Source organism: Panulirus ornatus, chromosome 10, assembly GCF_036320965.1.
Source record: "Panulirus ornatus isolate Po-2019 chromosome 10, ASM3632096v1, whole genome shotgun sequence".
Classification (NCBI taxonomy): Eukaryota; Metazoa; Arthropoda; class Malacostraca; order Decapoda; family Palinuridae; genus Panulirus; species Panulirus ornatus.
The window spans coordinates 46,672,964-46,691,035 of NC_092233.1; the positions used below are offsets into that span (position 1 = coordinate 46,672,964).

Sequence of the window (18,072 nt, forward strand, 5' to 3'; positions counted from 1 at the left end):
TACCCATTTTTGCTTTCCGAGATAATGTTCTCGACTTCCACACATTCTTCAAGGCTCCCACGATTTTCGCCCCCTCCCCCACCCTATGATCCACTTCCACTTCCATGGTTCCATCCGCTGCCAGATCCACTCCCAGACATCTAAAACACTTTACTTCCTCCAGTTTTTCTCCATTCAAACTTACCTCCCAATTGACTTGACCCTCAACCCTACTGTACCTAATAACCTTGCTCTTATTCACATTTACTCTTAACTTTCTTCTTTCACACACTTTACCAAACTCAGTCACCAGCTTCTGCAGTTTCTCACATGAAACAGCCACCAGCGCTGCATCATCAGCGAACAACAACTGACTCACTTCCCAAGCTCTCTCATCCACAACAGACTTCATACTTGCCCCTCTTTCCAAAACTCTTGCATTCACCTCCCTAACAACCCCATCCATAAACAAATTAAACAACCATGGAGATATCACACACACCTGCCGCAAACCTACATTCACTGAGAACCAATCACTTTCCTCTCTTCCTACACGTACACATGCCTTACATCCTCGATAAAAACTTTTCACTGCTTCTAACAACTTTCCTCCCACACCATATATTCTTAATACCTTCCACAGAGCATCTTTATCAACTCTATCATATGCCTTCTCCAGATCCATAAATGCTACATACAAATCCATTTGCTTTTCTAAGTATTTCTCACATACATTCTTCAAAGCAAACACCTGATCCACACATCCTCTACCACTTCTGAAACCACACTGCTCTTCCCCAATCTGATGCTCTGTACATGCCTTCACCCTCTCAATCAATACCCTCCCATATAATTTACCAGGAATACTCAACAAACTTATACCTCTGTAATTTGAGCACTCACTCTTATCCCCTTTGCCTTTGTACAATGGCACTATGCACGCATTCCGCCAATCCTCAGGCACCTCACCATGAGTCATACATACATTAAATAACCTTACCAACCAGTCAACAATACAGTCACCCCCTTTTTTAATAAATTCCACTGCAATACCATCCAAACCTGCTGCCTTGCCGGCTTTCATCTTCCGCAAAGCTTTCACTACCTCTTCTCTGTTTACCAAATCATTTTCCCTAACCCTCTCACTTTGCACACCACCTCGACCAAAACACCCAATATCTGCCACTCTATCATCAAACACATTCAACAAACCTTCCCTCACCTCCACCAATATCTTCACCTAAGCCTTCATCTTCTGAAATGACAGACAAGAATTATATCTATCTATCTACTGATATGCATAATGTACATCTTTTCTAATATTCAGAGCACAGTGGTGCATGCATCATCTTCCTAAAGTTTATATCAATTACCAAATATCATTCCTTCATGTCAGACACAAAAGTAATTGTCATGTTACTTTTAAGATTTCTGCAAACTGGTCTGGCTGCAATACATGTAAAAAACAGTGACTGGAGCTCATCCACGAAAGCACAAACAAGGAGGAATTAAGAGGTTGTCTTCTCACCCACTAATGGTTCAATTCTCTGGCTACATTCACACAGCAGTATTTAAATGTTGGTCCACCAAACAATCTTAAACTCCATATCATCTTTCAGAGAAGGTTACAATGCAGTGTCGCATACAGAAATCAAATGATGCTAGGATAGTCCAAGTATCTACATCATTTTGATACAAATAGATTTTCATATATCTAGGATGCCTAGGACTATGCAGAAGTACTCAAAGTAACTAATGACTAGTTTTTACCCTTAAAATCAAACCAGGAAAATGTTGGAACGTAACAAAAAGAGGTGGCTGGCTTTCACAGACATAAAAAATTTCAAGAGAATTAAATGAAATAAACTTTGGAGGACATCAGACATCCAACCCCATGGAACAGACATGAAATTGATAAGAATAATAAAACGTATACACCATCATAGTGAATGTCAAGTCAAGACTAAGTAGACTGACAGTGAGTGGTTTGCAATAAAAACTAGAGTCACACTGGGAGGAGGGCAATGTCCCATACATTCATCTTACATATGGATAAAAGTCTAAGAGAAGCAGCATAATAGAGGAAAATAAAACTAACATTATAACATGATAACTTAAAATGAGGTAGAGAGGAAAAATACAACCTAACAAACAATATGCTTCATCTAACTTCACAAATGATATGCTCCATCCAACCTCACAAACACTATGCTTCATCTAACAATATGCTTCATCTAACAATATGCTTCATCTAACTTCACAAATGATATGCTCCATCCAACCTCACAAACAATATGTATCATCCAACCTCACAAACAATATGCTTCATCTAACAATATGCTTCATCCAACCTCACAAACACTATGCTTCATCTAACAATATGCTTCATCTAACAATATGCTTCATCTAACAATATGCTTCATCTAACCTCACAAACAATATGCTTCATCTAACAATATGCTTCATCTAACAATATGCTTCATCTAACAATATGCTTCATCTAACAATATGCTTCATCTAACAATATGCTTCATCTAACAATATGCTTCATCTAACTTCACAAATGATATGCTCCATCCAACCTCACAAACACTATGCTTCATCTAACAATATGCTTCATCCAACCTCACAAACAATATTCCTCATCCAACCTCACAAACACTATGCTTCATCTAACTTCACAAATGATATGCTCCATCCAACCTCACAAACAATATGCTTCATCTAACAATATGCTTCATCTAACTTCACAAATGATATGCTCCATCCAACCTCACAAACAATATGCTTCATCTAACCTCACAAACAATATGCTTCATCCAACCTCACAAACAATATGTTTCATCCAACCTCACAAACAATATGCTTCATCTAACCTAACAAATAATATGCTTCATACAACCTAACAAACAATTTGCTTCATCCAACCTCACAAACAATATTCCTCATCCAACCTCACAAACAATATGCTTCATCCAACCTCACAAACACTATGCTTCATCTAACAATATGCTTCATCCAACCTCACAAACAATATGCTTCATCTAACTTCACAAATGATATGCTCCATCCAACCTCACAAACAATATTCCTCATCCAACCTCACAAACAATATTCCTCATCCAACCTCACAAACAATATGCCTCATCCAACCTCACAAAGAATATGCTTCATCCAACCTCACAAACAATATGCTTCATCTAACAATATGCTTCATCCAACCTCACAAACACTATGCTTCATCTAACAATATGCTTCATCTAACTTCACAAATGATATGCTCCATCCAACCTCACAAACAATATTCCTCATCCAACCTCACAAACAATATGCTTCATCCAACCTCACAAACACTATGCTTCATCTAACAATATGCTTCATCCAACCTGACAAACGATATGCTTCATCCAACCTCACAAACAATATGCTTCATCTAACTTCACAAATGATATGCTCCATCCAACCTCACAAACAATATGCTTCATCCAACCTCACAAACACTATGCTTCATCTAACAATATGCTTCATCTAACTTCACAAATGATATGCTCCATCCAACCTCACAAACAATATGCTTCATCCAACCTCACAAACACTATGCTTCATCTAACTTCACAAATGATATGCTCCATCCAACCTCACAAACACTATGCTTCATCTAACCTCACAAACAATATTCCTCATCCAACCTCACAAACAATATTCCTCATCCAACCTCACAAACACTATGCTTCATCTAACTTCACAAATGATATGCTCCATCCAACCTCACAAACAATATTCCTCATCCAACCTCACAAACAATATTCCTCATCCAACCTCACAAACAATATGTATCATCCAACCTCACAAACACTATGCTTCATCTAACCTCACAAACAATATTCCTCATCCAACCTCACAAACAATATTCCTCATCCAACCTCACAAACACTATGCTTCATCTAACAATATGCTTCATCTAACAATATGCTTCATCTAACCTCACAAACAATATTCCTCATCCAACCTCACAAACAATATGCTTCATCTAACCTCACAAACAATATGCTTCATCTAACTTCACAAATGATATGCTCCATCCAACCTCACAAACAATATGCTTCATCTAACCTAACAATATGCTTCATCCAACCTCACAAACAATATGCTTCATCCAACCTCACAAACAATATTCCTCATCCAACCTCACAAACAATATGCTTCATCTAACCTCACAAACAATATGTATCATCCAACCTCACAAACAATATGCTTCATCTAACAATATGCTTCATCCAACCTCACAAACAATATGCTTCATCCAACCTCACAAACAATATGCTTCATCTAACAATATGCTTCATCTAACAATATGCTTCATCTAACCTCACAAACAATATGCTTCATCTAACAATATGCTTCATCTAACTTCACAAATGATATGCTCCATCCAACCTCACAAACACTATGCTTCATCTAACAATATGCTTCATCTAACAATATGCTTCATCCAACCTCACAAACAATATTCCTCATCCAACCTCACAAACAATATTCCTCATCCAACCTCACAAACACTATGCTTCATCTAACAATATGCTTCATCTAACCTCACAAACAATATGCTTCATCTAACAATATGCTTCATCTAACTTCACAAATGATATGCTCCATCCAACCTCACAAACACTATGCTTCATCTAACCTCACAAACAATATGCTTCATCCAACCTCACAAACACTATGCTTCATCTAACAATATGCTTCATCCAACCTCACAAACACTATGCTTCATCTAACCTCACAAACAATATTCCTCATCCAACCTCACAAACAATATGCTTCATCCAACCTCACAAACACTATGCTTCATCTAACTTCACAAATGATATGCTCCATCCAACCTCACAAACAATATTCCTCATCCAACCTCACAAACAATATGTATCATCCAACCTCACAAACAATATTCCTCATCCAACCTCACAAACAATATGCTTCATCCAACCTCACAAACACTATGCTTCATCTAACCTCACAAACAATATGCTTCATCTAACAATATGCTTCATCTAACCTCACAAACAATATGCTTCATCTAACCTCACAAACAATATTCCTCATCCAACCTCACAAACACTATGCTTCATCTAACAATATGCTTCATCCAACCTCACAAACACTATGCTTCATCTAACAATATGCTTCATCCAACCTCACAAACACTATGCTTCATCTAACTTCACAAATGATATGCTCCATCCAACCTCACAAACAATATGCTTCATCTAACAATATGCTTCATCCAACCTCACAAACAATATTCCTCATCCAACCTCACAAACACTATGCTTCATCTAACCTCACAAACAATATGCTTCATCTAACCTCACAAACAATATTCCTCATCCAACCTCACAAACACTATGCTTCATCTAACAATATGCTTCATCTAACCTCACAAACAATATTCCTCATCCAACCTCACAAACACTATGCTTCATCTAACCTCACAAACAATATGCTTCATCTAACCTCACAAACAATATGTATCATCCAACCTCACAAACACTATGCTTCATCTAACAATATGCTTCATCTAACCTCACAAACAATATGCTTCATCCAACCTCACAAACACTATGCTTCATCTAACAATATGCTTCATCCAACCTCACAAACACTATGCTTCATCTAACAATATGCTTCATCTAACAATATGCTTCATCTAACAATATGCTTCATCTAACAATATGCTTCATCTAACAATATGCTTCATCTAACAATATGCTTCATCTAACTTCACAAATGATATGCTCCATCCAACCTCACAAACACTATGCTTCATCTAACAATATGCTTCATCCAACCTCACAAACAATATGCTTCATCTAACCTCACAAACAATATGCTTCATCCAACCTCACAAACACTATGCTTCATCTAACCTCACAAACAATATGCTTCATCTAACTTCACAAATGATATGCTCCATCCAACCTCACAAACACTATGCTTCATCTAACAATATGCTTCATCTAACTTCACAAATGATATGCTCCATCCAACCTCACAAACACTATGCTTCATCTAACCTCACAAACAATATGCTTCATCTAACAATATGCTTCATCTAACAATATGCTTCATCTAACCTCACAAACAATATTCCTCATCCAACCTCACAAACACTATGCTTCATCTAACAATATGCTTCATCTAACTTCACAAATGATATGCTCCATCCAACCTCACAAACAATATTCCTCATCCAACCTCACAAACAATATGCTTCATCCAACCTCACAAACACTATGCTTCATCTAACCTCACAAACAATATTCCTCATCCAACCTCACAAACAATATGCTTCATCTAACCTCACAAACAATATGCTTCATCTAACAATATGCTTCATCCAACCTCACAAACAATATGCTTCATCTAACTTCACAAATGATATGCTCCATCCAACCTCACAAACAATATGCTTCATCTAACAATATGCTTCATCTAACAATATGCTTCATCTAACAATATGCTTCATCCAACCTCACAAACACTATGCTTCATCTAACTTCACAAATGATATGCTCCATCCAACCTCACAAACAATATGCTTCATCTAACAATATGCTTCATCTAACAATATGCTTCATCCAACCTCACAAACAATATGCTTCATCTAACAATATGCTTCATCCAACCTCCCAAAAAATATGCTTCACCCAACCTCACAAAAAATATCTTCCCCAAATTCAAAAAAGTATGCTCCACCCAACCTCACAAACTTTTAAGGGCTTAACCCAACCTAAAAAAAATATGTTCCACCCAACCCCAAAAACCTTTTTAAAAATTATGCTTATCAAAACCCTAACAAAAATATGCTTCTTTAAAAAATTTTTAACAAACAATTTGCTTCATCAAAAATTTTTCAAACAATTTTCTTACCCAAAAATACCATCAAAAAAATATGCTTCACCCAACCTCACAAAAAATATGCTTCTTTAAACAATTTTTGGTTTCACCCAAACAAAATATGCTTCACCCCAACCTCACAAACAATTGCTTCATCAAAAATACTTACAACCTAAAAATATTTATAACCTCCCCTATTTTCACAAAAAATATGCTTAAATCAAACCCTAACAAAAATATGCTTCATAAAACCCCAACAAAAAATTTGTTCATCCAACCTCACAAAGAATAGGCATCATCAACCCTTAAAAAATTTTTGTTACCCCTAAAATATGCTATCCCCAAACAAACAATATGCTTCTCCTAATGTAGGTAAAAAAAAAATCATTTTTTTTCATCTTTTATCATACTAATCAATCATTTCTCCTTTAGCAAGGTAGCACCAGAAACAGATGAAGAAAGGCCACATTCACTCACATCCATTCACTAGCTGTCATGTGTAAAGCATCAAAACCACAGCTCCCTGGCAAAAACCAGGCCCCACAGACTTTGCATGGTTTCACCCAGCCACTTCACATGCTCTGGTCCATTCTGATGACAGCATATTACCCACTGTAAACAACATTTTTTTAAGTAACTCTATCTTAAACACACCTTTCCCCCCAATTACATGTTCAAGCCCCAGCCACTCAAAATCCTTTTTACCCCATCCTTCCATCTACAATTTGGTCTCTGTCCTCTACTTGTCCCCTCCATATTCCTATATTTCTATAAACTGATAAACAGCTTACTACTTCCAAATCATGAGGATAATCATCAAAACCTCCAAACACAATTTATTTCCCTTTGTACACAAACTCACATTTTGCACAGCACCTAAAACAGCATATCTAGTATCAGATACGAGTACTATTACCCAACTCTAAAACTCTGGCAATTATTAGAGCCCTAAATTGGTGATACTAACAGTGATGCTATGATCAATATCATATGCCAGTACAATACTGTGATCTTTGTAATGTGCCAGTACACTACTGTGATCTTTGTTATACGCCAGTATACTACTGTGATCTTTGTAATATGCCAGTACACTACAGTGATCTTTGTAATGTGCCAGTACACTACTGTGATCTTTGTAATGTGCCAGTACACTACTGTGATCTTTGTAATGTGCCAGTACACTACTGTGATCTTTGTAATGTGCCAGTACACTACTGTGATCTTTGTAATAAGCCAGTACACTACAGTGATTTTTGTAATGTGCCAGCACACTACTGTGATCTTTGTGATATGCCAGTACACAACTGTGATCTTTGTAATGTGCCAGTACACTACTGTGATCTTTGTAATGTGCCAGTACACTACTGTGATCTTTGTAATATGCCAGTACACTACTGTGATCTTTGTAATGTGCCAGTACACTACTGTGATCTTTGTAATATGCCAGTACACCACTGTGATCTTTCTGATATTCCAATACACTACTGTGATCTTTGTCATATGGCAGCACACCACTGTGATCTTTGTGATACGTAAGTACACTACTGTGATCTTTATGATATGCCAGTACACTACAGTGATCTTTGTAATGTGTCAGTACACTACTATGATCTTTGTAATGTGCCAGTACACCACTGTTACCTTTACGATATACCAGTACACTACTGTGATCTTTGTAATGTGCCAGTACACTGTAATCTTTGTGAAACACCAATACACCACTGTGATCTTTGTAATATGCCAGTACACTACTGTGATCTTTGTATTGTGCCAGTACACTACTGTGATCCTTGTGATATGTAAGTAAACTACCTGTGATCTTTGTGATATGCCAGTACAATATTGTGAACTTTGTAATATGCCAGTACACTACTGTGATCTTTGTAATATGCCAGTACACTACTGTAATCTTTGTAATATGCCAGTGCACCACTCTGATCTTTGTACTGTATAAGTACACTACTGTGATCTTTTTAATAAGCCAGTACACTACTGTGATCTTTGTAATATGAAATGTAATATGATATGTAATGTGCCAGTACACTACTGAGATCTTTGTGATATGCCAGTACACTACTGTAATCTTTGCGATATGCCAGTACACTACTGTGATCTCTGCAATATGCTAGTACACTACTGTGATCTTTGTGATATGCCAGTACACTACTGTGATCTTTAGTGATATGCCACTACCCTAATGTGATCTTTGTGATAAACCAGTACACTACTGTGATCTTTGTGATATGCCAGTACACTACTGTGATCTTTGCGATATGCCAGTACACTACTGTGAACTTTGCGATATGCCAGTACACTACTGTGATCTTTGTCATAAGTCAGTACACTACTGTGATCTTTGTCATAAGTCAGTACACTACTGTGATCTTTGTGATAAGCCACTACGCTAATGTGATCTTTGTAATAAACCAGTACACTACTGTGAAATTTGTGATCTATGTGATTTACCAGTACACTAATCTTTGTAATATGGAAGTACACTACTGTGACCTTAGACATATGCCAGTACACCACTGTGAGCTCGGTAATATGCCAATACACTACTGTAATCTTTGCAATATACAAGTATATTGCAAAATACACTTCTGTAATCTTTGTAATAAGCCAGTACACTATTGTGATCTTAAGAGATGCCAGTAAACACTGTGAGCTATGTAATATGCCAATACATTACTGTGATCTTTGTAATATGCCAATACACTACTGTGATCTTTGTAATATGCCAGTACACTACTGTGATCTTTGTAATGTGCCAGTACACAACTGTAATCTTTCTAATGTGCCAGTACACTACTGTGATCTTTGTAATATGCCAGTACACTACTGTGATCTTTGTAATGAGCCAGTACACGACTGTAATCTTTGTAATGTGCCAGTACACTACTGTGATCTTTGTAATATGCCAGTACACTACTGTGATCTTTGTAATGTGCCAGTACACAACTGTAATCTTTGTAATGTGCCAGTACACTGCTGTGATCTTTGTAATGTGCCAGTACACAACTGTAATCTTTCTAATGTGCCAGTACACTACTGTGATCTTTGTAATATGCTGGTACATTACCAAAATCTTTGTGATAACCCAGCAAACCACTATGAACGGTGTAATGTGCCAGCACACTACTGTAATCTTTGTAATATGCAAGTACACCAGTGTGATCTTTGCGATATGCCAATACACCACTGTGATCATTGTAATATGCCAGTTACTGCTGTGATCTTTCTGATATGCCAGTGCACTACTGTGATCTTTGCAATATGCCAGTACACCACTGTGATTTTTGTGACATAACAATACTCTACTGTGACTGTTGTAATATGCCAGTACACTACTGTAATCTTTGTAATATGCCAGTACACTAATGTGATCTTTGTAATATGTCAGTACACTTCTGTGATCTTTGCAATATGCCAGCACACTACTGTGATCTTTGTAATATGCCAGTACACTACTGTAATCTTTGTAATATGCCAGTACACTAACGTGATCTTTGTAATATGCCAGTACACTTCTGTGATCTTTGCAATATACCAGTACACTACTGTGATCTTTGTAATATGCCAGTACACTACTGTGATCTTTGTAATATGTCAGCACACTACAGTGATCTTTGTAATTTGCCAGTACACTTCTGTGATCTTTGCAATATGCCAGCACACTACTGTGATCTTTGTAATATGCCAGTACACTACTGTGATCTTTGTAAGTAGTGTGATCTTTGTAATATGCCATTACACTAATGTGATCTTTGCAATATGCCAATACACTACTGTAATCATTGAAATATGCCAGTACACTACTCTGATCTTCGTGATATACCATACAATACTGTGATCTTTGTAATATGCCAGTACACTACAGTGATCTTTGTAACATGACAGTGCACCACTATGATCTTTGTAATATGCCATTACACTACTGTGATCTTTGTAATATGCCAGTACACTACTGTCATCTTTATGAGCCAGTACACTACTGTGATCTTTGTGATATGCCAGTACACTACTGTGATCTTTTTAATATGCCAGTACACTACTGTGATCTTTATGAGAGTAAACTACTGTGATCTTTGTAATATGCCAATACACTACTGTGCTCTTATTAATATACCAGTACATTACTGTGATCTTTATGAGCCAGTACACTACTGTGATCTTTGTAATATGCCAGTACCCTGCTGTAATCTTTGTAATATGCCACTAAACTACTGTGATCTTTGTAATATGCAAGTAAACTTCTGTGATCTTTGTGATATGCCAGTACACTACTGTGATCTTTGTGATATACCAGTACACTAGTGTGATCTTTGTAATATGCGAGTACACTACTGAGATCTTTGTAATATCCCAGTACACTACTGTGATCTTTGTAATATGCCAATACACTAATGTGATCTTTGTAATATGCCAGTGCACCACTGGGATCTTTGTAATATGCCAGTGCACTACTGTGATCTTTGTAATATGCCAGTACACTACAGTGTTCTTTGTAATATGCCAGTGCGCTACTGTGATCTTTGAAATATGCCAGAACACCACTGTGATATTTGTAAAAATACCAGTACACTACTGTGATCTTTCTAATATGCCAGCACACTACTGTCATCTTTGTAACATGCCAGTACACTACTGTCATCTTTGTAACATGCCAGTACACTACTGTCATCTTTGTAATATGTCAGGACACTACTACGATCTTTGTAATATGCCAGTACACTACTGTAATCTTTCATATAATCCAGTACACCACTCTGGGCTTTGTCATATCTCATTGCAATACTGTGATCTTGTAATATGCCAGAACACTAGTGATCTTTGTAATATGCCCGTACAATGCTGTGATCTTTGTGATATGGCATTGCACCCATTGTGATCTTGTAATATGCCAGTACACTATTGTGTTCTTTGTAATATTCCAGTACACTACTGTTTTCTTTCTAATATTTCATTACACGTCTGTGATTGGAGTAATATGACAGTATACCACTGTGATCTTTGCAACATGCCAGTACACTACTGTGATCTTGTCATATGCCAGTACACTATTGGGTTCTTTGTAAATGCCAGTTCAACACTGTGATCTTTGTAATAAGCCAGTACACTACTCTAATCTTTGTGATAACCCAGTACACCACAGTGATCTTAGACATATGAAAGAACACCACTGTGATCTTTACAATATGCCAATGCACTACTGTGATCGTTGAAATATGCTAGTACACTATAGTGATCTTTGTAATGTGCCAGCACACTACTGTAATCTTTGTAATATGCCAATACTCTACTGTGATCGATGTAATATGCCGGTACAATACTGTGATCTTTATCATATACCAATACATTACCATGATCTCTGTAATATGCCAGTACACTACTGTAATCTCTGTAATATGCCAGTATACTACAGTACTCATTGTAATATGCCAGCACACTACTGTGAGCTATGTCATATGCCAGTACATTACTGTTATCTTTGTAATATGCTAATACACTCTAATGATCTTTGTAATATCCCAGAACACTACTGTAATCTTTCTAGTATGTCAGTACACTACTGCGATCTTTGTAATATGCTAGTACACAACTGTGATCTTTGTAATACACCAGTAACCTACTGTGATCTTTGTTATATGCCAGTACATTACTGTGATCTTAAGAGATAAGCCAGTGCACCACTGTGAGCTTTGTGATATGCCAATACACTACTGTGATCCTTGTAATATGCCGGTATAATACTGTGATCTTTTTAATACACCAGAAAACTACTGTGATCTTTGTGATATGCCAGTACACTACTGTGATCTTTGTAATATGCCAGTAAACCACTATGATCTTTGTGATATGCCAATACACTACAGTGATCTTTGTAATATGTCAGTATTTATTTATATTTCATTTATTTTGCTTTGTTGCTGTCTCCCGCGTTTGCGAGGTAGCGCAAGGAAACAGACGAAAGAAATGGCCCAACCCACCCCCATACACTACTGTAATCTTTCTAGTATGTCAGTACACTACTGCGATCTTTGTAATATGCTAGTAAACAACTGTGATCTTTGTAATACACCAGTAAACTACTGTGATCTTTGTTATATGCCAGTACATTACTGTGATCTTAAGAGATAAGCCAGTGCACCACTGTGAGCTTTGTGATATGCCAATACACTACTGTGATCCTTGTAATATGCTGGTATAATACTGTGATCTTTTTAATACACCAGAAAACTACTGTGATCTTTGTGATATGCCAGTACACTACAGTGATCTTTGTAATATGCCAGTAAACCACTATGATCTTTGTGATATGCCAATACACTACAGTGATCTTTGTAATATGTCAGTATTTATTTATATTTCATTTATTTTGCTTTGTTGCTGTCTCCCGCGTTTGCGAGGTAGCGCAAGGAAACAGACGAAAGAAATGGCCCAACCCACCCCCATACACATGTATATACATACACGTCCACACACACAAATATACATACCCATACATCTCAATGTACACATATATATACACACGCAGACATATACATATATACACATGTACATAATTCATACTGTCTGCCTTTATTTATCCCCATCGCCACCTCGCCACATGTGGAACAACATCCCCCTCCCCCCTCATGTGTGCGAGGTAGCGCTACGAAAAGACAACAAAGGCCCCATTCGTTCACACTCAGTCTCTAGCTGTCATGTAATATGCCCGTACAATGCTGTGATCTTTGTGATATGCCAATACACTACTGTGCTCTTTGTAATATGCCAGTGCACCACTGTGAGCTTTGTGATATGCCAATACACTAATGTGATCTTTGCAATATGCCAGCACACTACTGTAATCTCTGTAATATGCCAGTACACTTCTGTGATCTTTGCAATATGCCAGCACACTACTGTGATCTTGTAATATGCCAGTAAACCACTATGATCTTTGTAATATGCCAGTACAACTACTGTGATCTTTGTGATATGGCATTGCACCCATTGTGATCTTGTAATATGCCAGTACACTACTGTGTTCTTTGTAATATGCCAGCACACTACTGTGATCTTTGCAATATGCCAATACACTAATGTGATCTTTGTAATATTCCAGTACACTACTGTCATCTTTGTAACATGCCAGTACACTTCTGTGATCTTTGTAATTTGCCAGTACACTTCTGTGATCTTTGTAATATTCCAGTACACTACTGTAATCTCTGTAATATGCCAGTACACTAATGTGATCTTTGTAATTTGCCAGTACACTACTGTAATCTCTGTAATATGCCAGTAAACCACTATGATCTTTGTAATATGCCAGTACACTTCTGTGATCTTTGCAATATGCCAATACACTACTGTGATCTTTGTAATTTGCCAGTACACTACTGTAATCTCTGTAATATGCCAGTACATTACTGTGATCTTTGTAATACACCAGTAACCTACTGTGATCTTTGTAATATGCCAGTAAACCACTATGATCTTTGTGATATGCCAATACACTAATGTGATCTTTGCAATATGCCAGCACACTACTGTGATCTTTGTAATATGCCAGCACACTACTGTGATCTTTATGAGCCAGTACACTACTGTCATCTTTGTAACATGCCAGTACACTACAGTGATCTTTGTAATATGCCAGTAAACCACTATGATCTTTGTAATATGTCAGTATTTATTTATATTTCATTTATTTTGCTTTGTTGCTGTCTCCCGCGTTTGCGAGGTAGCGCAAGGAAACAGACGAAAGAATGGCCCAACCCACCCCCATACACTACTGTAATCATTGAAATATGCCAGTACACTTCTGTGATCTTTGCAATATGCCAATACACTACAGTGATCTTTGTAATATCCCAGAACACTACTGTAATCTCTGTAATATGCCAGTACACTATTGTGTTCTTTGTAATATGCCATTACACTACTGTGATCTTTATGAGCCAGTACACTACTGTAATCATTGAAATATGCCAGTACACTACTGTAATCTCTGTAATATGCCAGTACACTACTGTAATCTTTGTAATATGCCATTACACTACTGTGATCTTTTTAATATGCCAGTACACTACTGTAATCTCTGTAATATGCCAGTACACTTCTGTGATCTTTGTAATATGCCAGCACACTACTGTGATCTTTGTAATATCCCAGAACACTACTGTAATCTCTGTAATATGCCAGTACACTTCTGTGATCTTTGTAATACACCAGTAAACTACTGTGATCTTTTTAATACACCAGAAAACTACTGTGATCTTTGCAATATGCCAGCACACTACTGTAATCTCTGTAATATGCCAGTAAACCACTATGATCTTTGTAATATGCAGTACACTACTGTAATCTCTGTAATATGCCAGTACACTACTGTAATCATTGAAATATGCCAGTACACTACTGTAATCTTTCTAGTATGTCAGTACACTACTGCGATCTTTGTAATATGCTAGTAAACAACTGTGATCTTTGTAATATGCCAGTGCGCTACTGTGATCTTTGTAATTTGCCAGTACACTACTGTGTTCTTTGTAATATTCCAGTACACTACTGTGATCTTTGTAATATGCTAGTAAACAACTGTGATCTTTGTAATATGCCAGTGCACCACTGGGATCTTTGTAATATGCCAATACACTACAGTGATCTTTGTAATATGCCATTACACTACTGTGATCTTTTTAATATGCCAGTACATACTGTGATCTTTATGAGCCAGTACACTACTGTAATCTCTGTAATATGCCAGTACACTACTGTAATCATTGAAATATGCCAGTACACTACTGTGCTCTTTGTAATATGCCAATACACTACAGTGATCTTTGTATATGCCAGTACACTACTGTAATCTTTGTAATATGCCATTACACTACTGTGATCTTTGTAATTTGCCAGTACACTACAGTGATCTTTGTATATGCCAGTACACTTCTGTGATCTTTGTAATTTGCCAGTACACTTCTGTGATCTTTGTAATATGCCAGTGCGCTACTGTGATCTTTGTAATATGCCATTACACTACTGTGATCTTTGCAATATGCCAATACACTACAGTGATCTTTGTAATATGCCAGTACACTATTGTGTTCTTTGTAATATGCCAATACACTAATGTGATCTTTGTAATACACCAGTAAACTACTGTGATCTTTGTAATATGCAGTACACTACTGTGATCTTTTTAATATGCCAGTACACTACTGTAATCATTGAAATATGCCAGTACACTACTGTGATCCTTGTAATATGCCGGTATAATACTGTGATCTTTGCAATATGCCAGCACACTACTGTAATCTCTGTAATATGCCAGTACACTAATGTGATCTTTGTAATACACCAGTAACCTACTGTGATCTTTGCAATATGCCAGCACACTACTGTAATCTCTGTAATATGCCAGTAAACCACTATGATCTTTGTAATATGCCATTACACTACTGTGATCTTTGCAATATGCCAATACACTACTGTGATCTTTTTAATACACCAGAAAACTACTGTGATCTTTATGAGCCAGTACACTACTGTAATCATTGAAATATGCCAGTACACTACTGTGCTCTTTGTAATATGCCATTACACTACTGTGATCTTTGTAATATGCCATTACACTACTGTGATCTTTTTAATACACCAGAAAACTACTGTGATCTTTTTAATACACCAGAAAACTACTGTGATCTTTTTAATATGCCAGTACATACTGTGATCTTTTTAATACACCAGAAAACTACTGTGATCTTTGTAATTTGCCAGTACACTACTGTGCTCTTTGTAATATGCCATTACACTACTGTGATCTTTTTAATATGCCAGTACACTTCTGTGATCTTTGTAATATGCAGTACACTACTGTGATCTTGTAATATGCCAGTACACTATTGTGTTCTTTGTAATATTCCAGTACACTACTGTAATCTTTGTAATATGCCATTACACTACTGTGATCTTTTTAATATGCCAGTACACTAATGTGATCTTTGCAATATGCCAGCACACTACTGTGATCTTTTTAATACACCAGAAAACTACTGTGATCTTGTAATATGCCAGAACACTAGTGATCTTTGTAATATGCCAGTACACTACAGTGTTCTTTGTAATATTCCAGTACACTACTGTGTTCTTTGTAATATGCCAATACACTACTGTGCTCTTTGTAATATGCCAGTGCACTACTGTGATCTTTTTAATATGCCAGTACACTACAGTGTTCTTTGTAATATTCCAGTACACTACTGTAATCTCTGTAATATGCCAGTACACTAACGTGATCTTTGTAATACACCAGTAACCTACTGTGATCTTTGTAATATCCCAGAACACTACTGTAATCTCTGTAATATGCCAGTACACTTCTGTGATCTTTGCAATATGCCAATACACTAATGTGATCTTTGCAATATGCCAATACACTAATGTGATCTTTGTAATATGTCAGGACACTACTACGATCTTTGTAATATGCCAGTGCACCACTGGGATCTTTGTAATATGCCAGCACACTACTGTGATCTTTTTAATACACCAGAAAACTACTGTGATCTTTGCAATATGCCAGCACACTACTGTAATCTTTGTAATATGCTAGTAAACAACTGTGATCTTTGTAATATGCCAATACACTACTGTGCTCTTTGTAATATGCCAGTACACTTCTGTGATCTTTGTAATATGCCATTACACTACTGTGATCTTTGTATATGCCAGTACACTACTGTGATCTTTTTAATATGCCAGTACACTACTGTAATCTTTGTAATATGCCAATACACTAATGTGATCTTTGTAATACACCAGTAACCTACTGTGATCTTTGTATATGCCAGTACACTACTGTAATCTTTCTAGTATGTCAGTACACTACTGCGATCTTTGTAATATGCCAGTACACTAACGTGATCTTTGTAATATGCCAGTGCGCTACTGTGATCTTTGTAATATGCCAGTGCACTACTGTGATCTTGTAATATGCCGGTACAATACTGTGATCTTGTAATATGCCAGTGCGCTACTGTGATCTTTGTAAGTAGTGTGATCTTTGTAATATGCCAGTACATTACTGTGATCTTAAGAGATAAGCCAGTGCACCACTGTGAGCTTTGTGATATGCCAGTACACTAATGTGATCTTTGCAATATGCCAATACACTACAGTGATCTTTGTATATGCCAGTAC

General features: G+C 36.9%; 1 protein-coding gene across 2 annotated transcripts in view; it reads right to left on the minus strand.

The window, feature by feature from the left end:
• Positions 1 to 1,193: 1,193 nt before the first annotated feature.
• The window catches only part of Vta1 (vesicle trafficking 1), a 137,328-nt gene continuing 120,449 nt past the window's right edge, over positions 1,194 to 18,072 (minus strand). For both annotated transcript variants that reach the window (XM_071665842.1, XM_071665844.1), the window contains exon 4: positions 1,194 to 1,234. In XM_071665842.1, the coding sequence (XP_071521943.1) occupies positions 1,228 to 1,234 (7 nt within the window). In that variant the 3' untranslated portion in view covers positions 1,194 to 1,227. The remainder of the gene's footprint in view (positions 1,235 to 18,072) is intronic.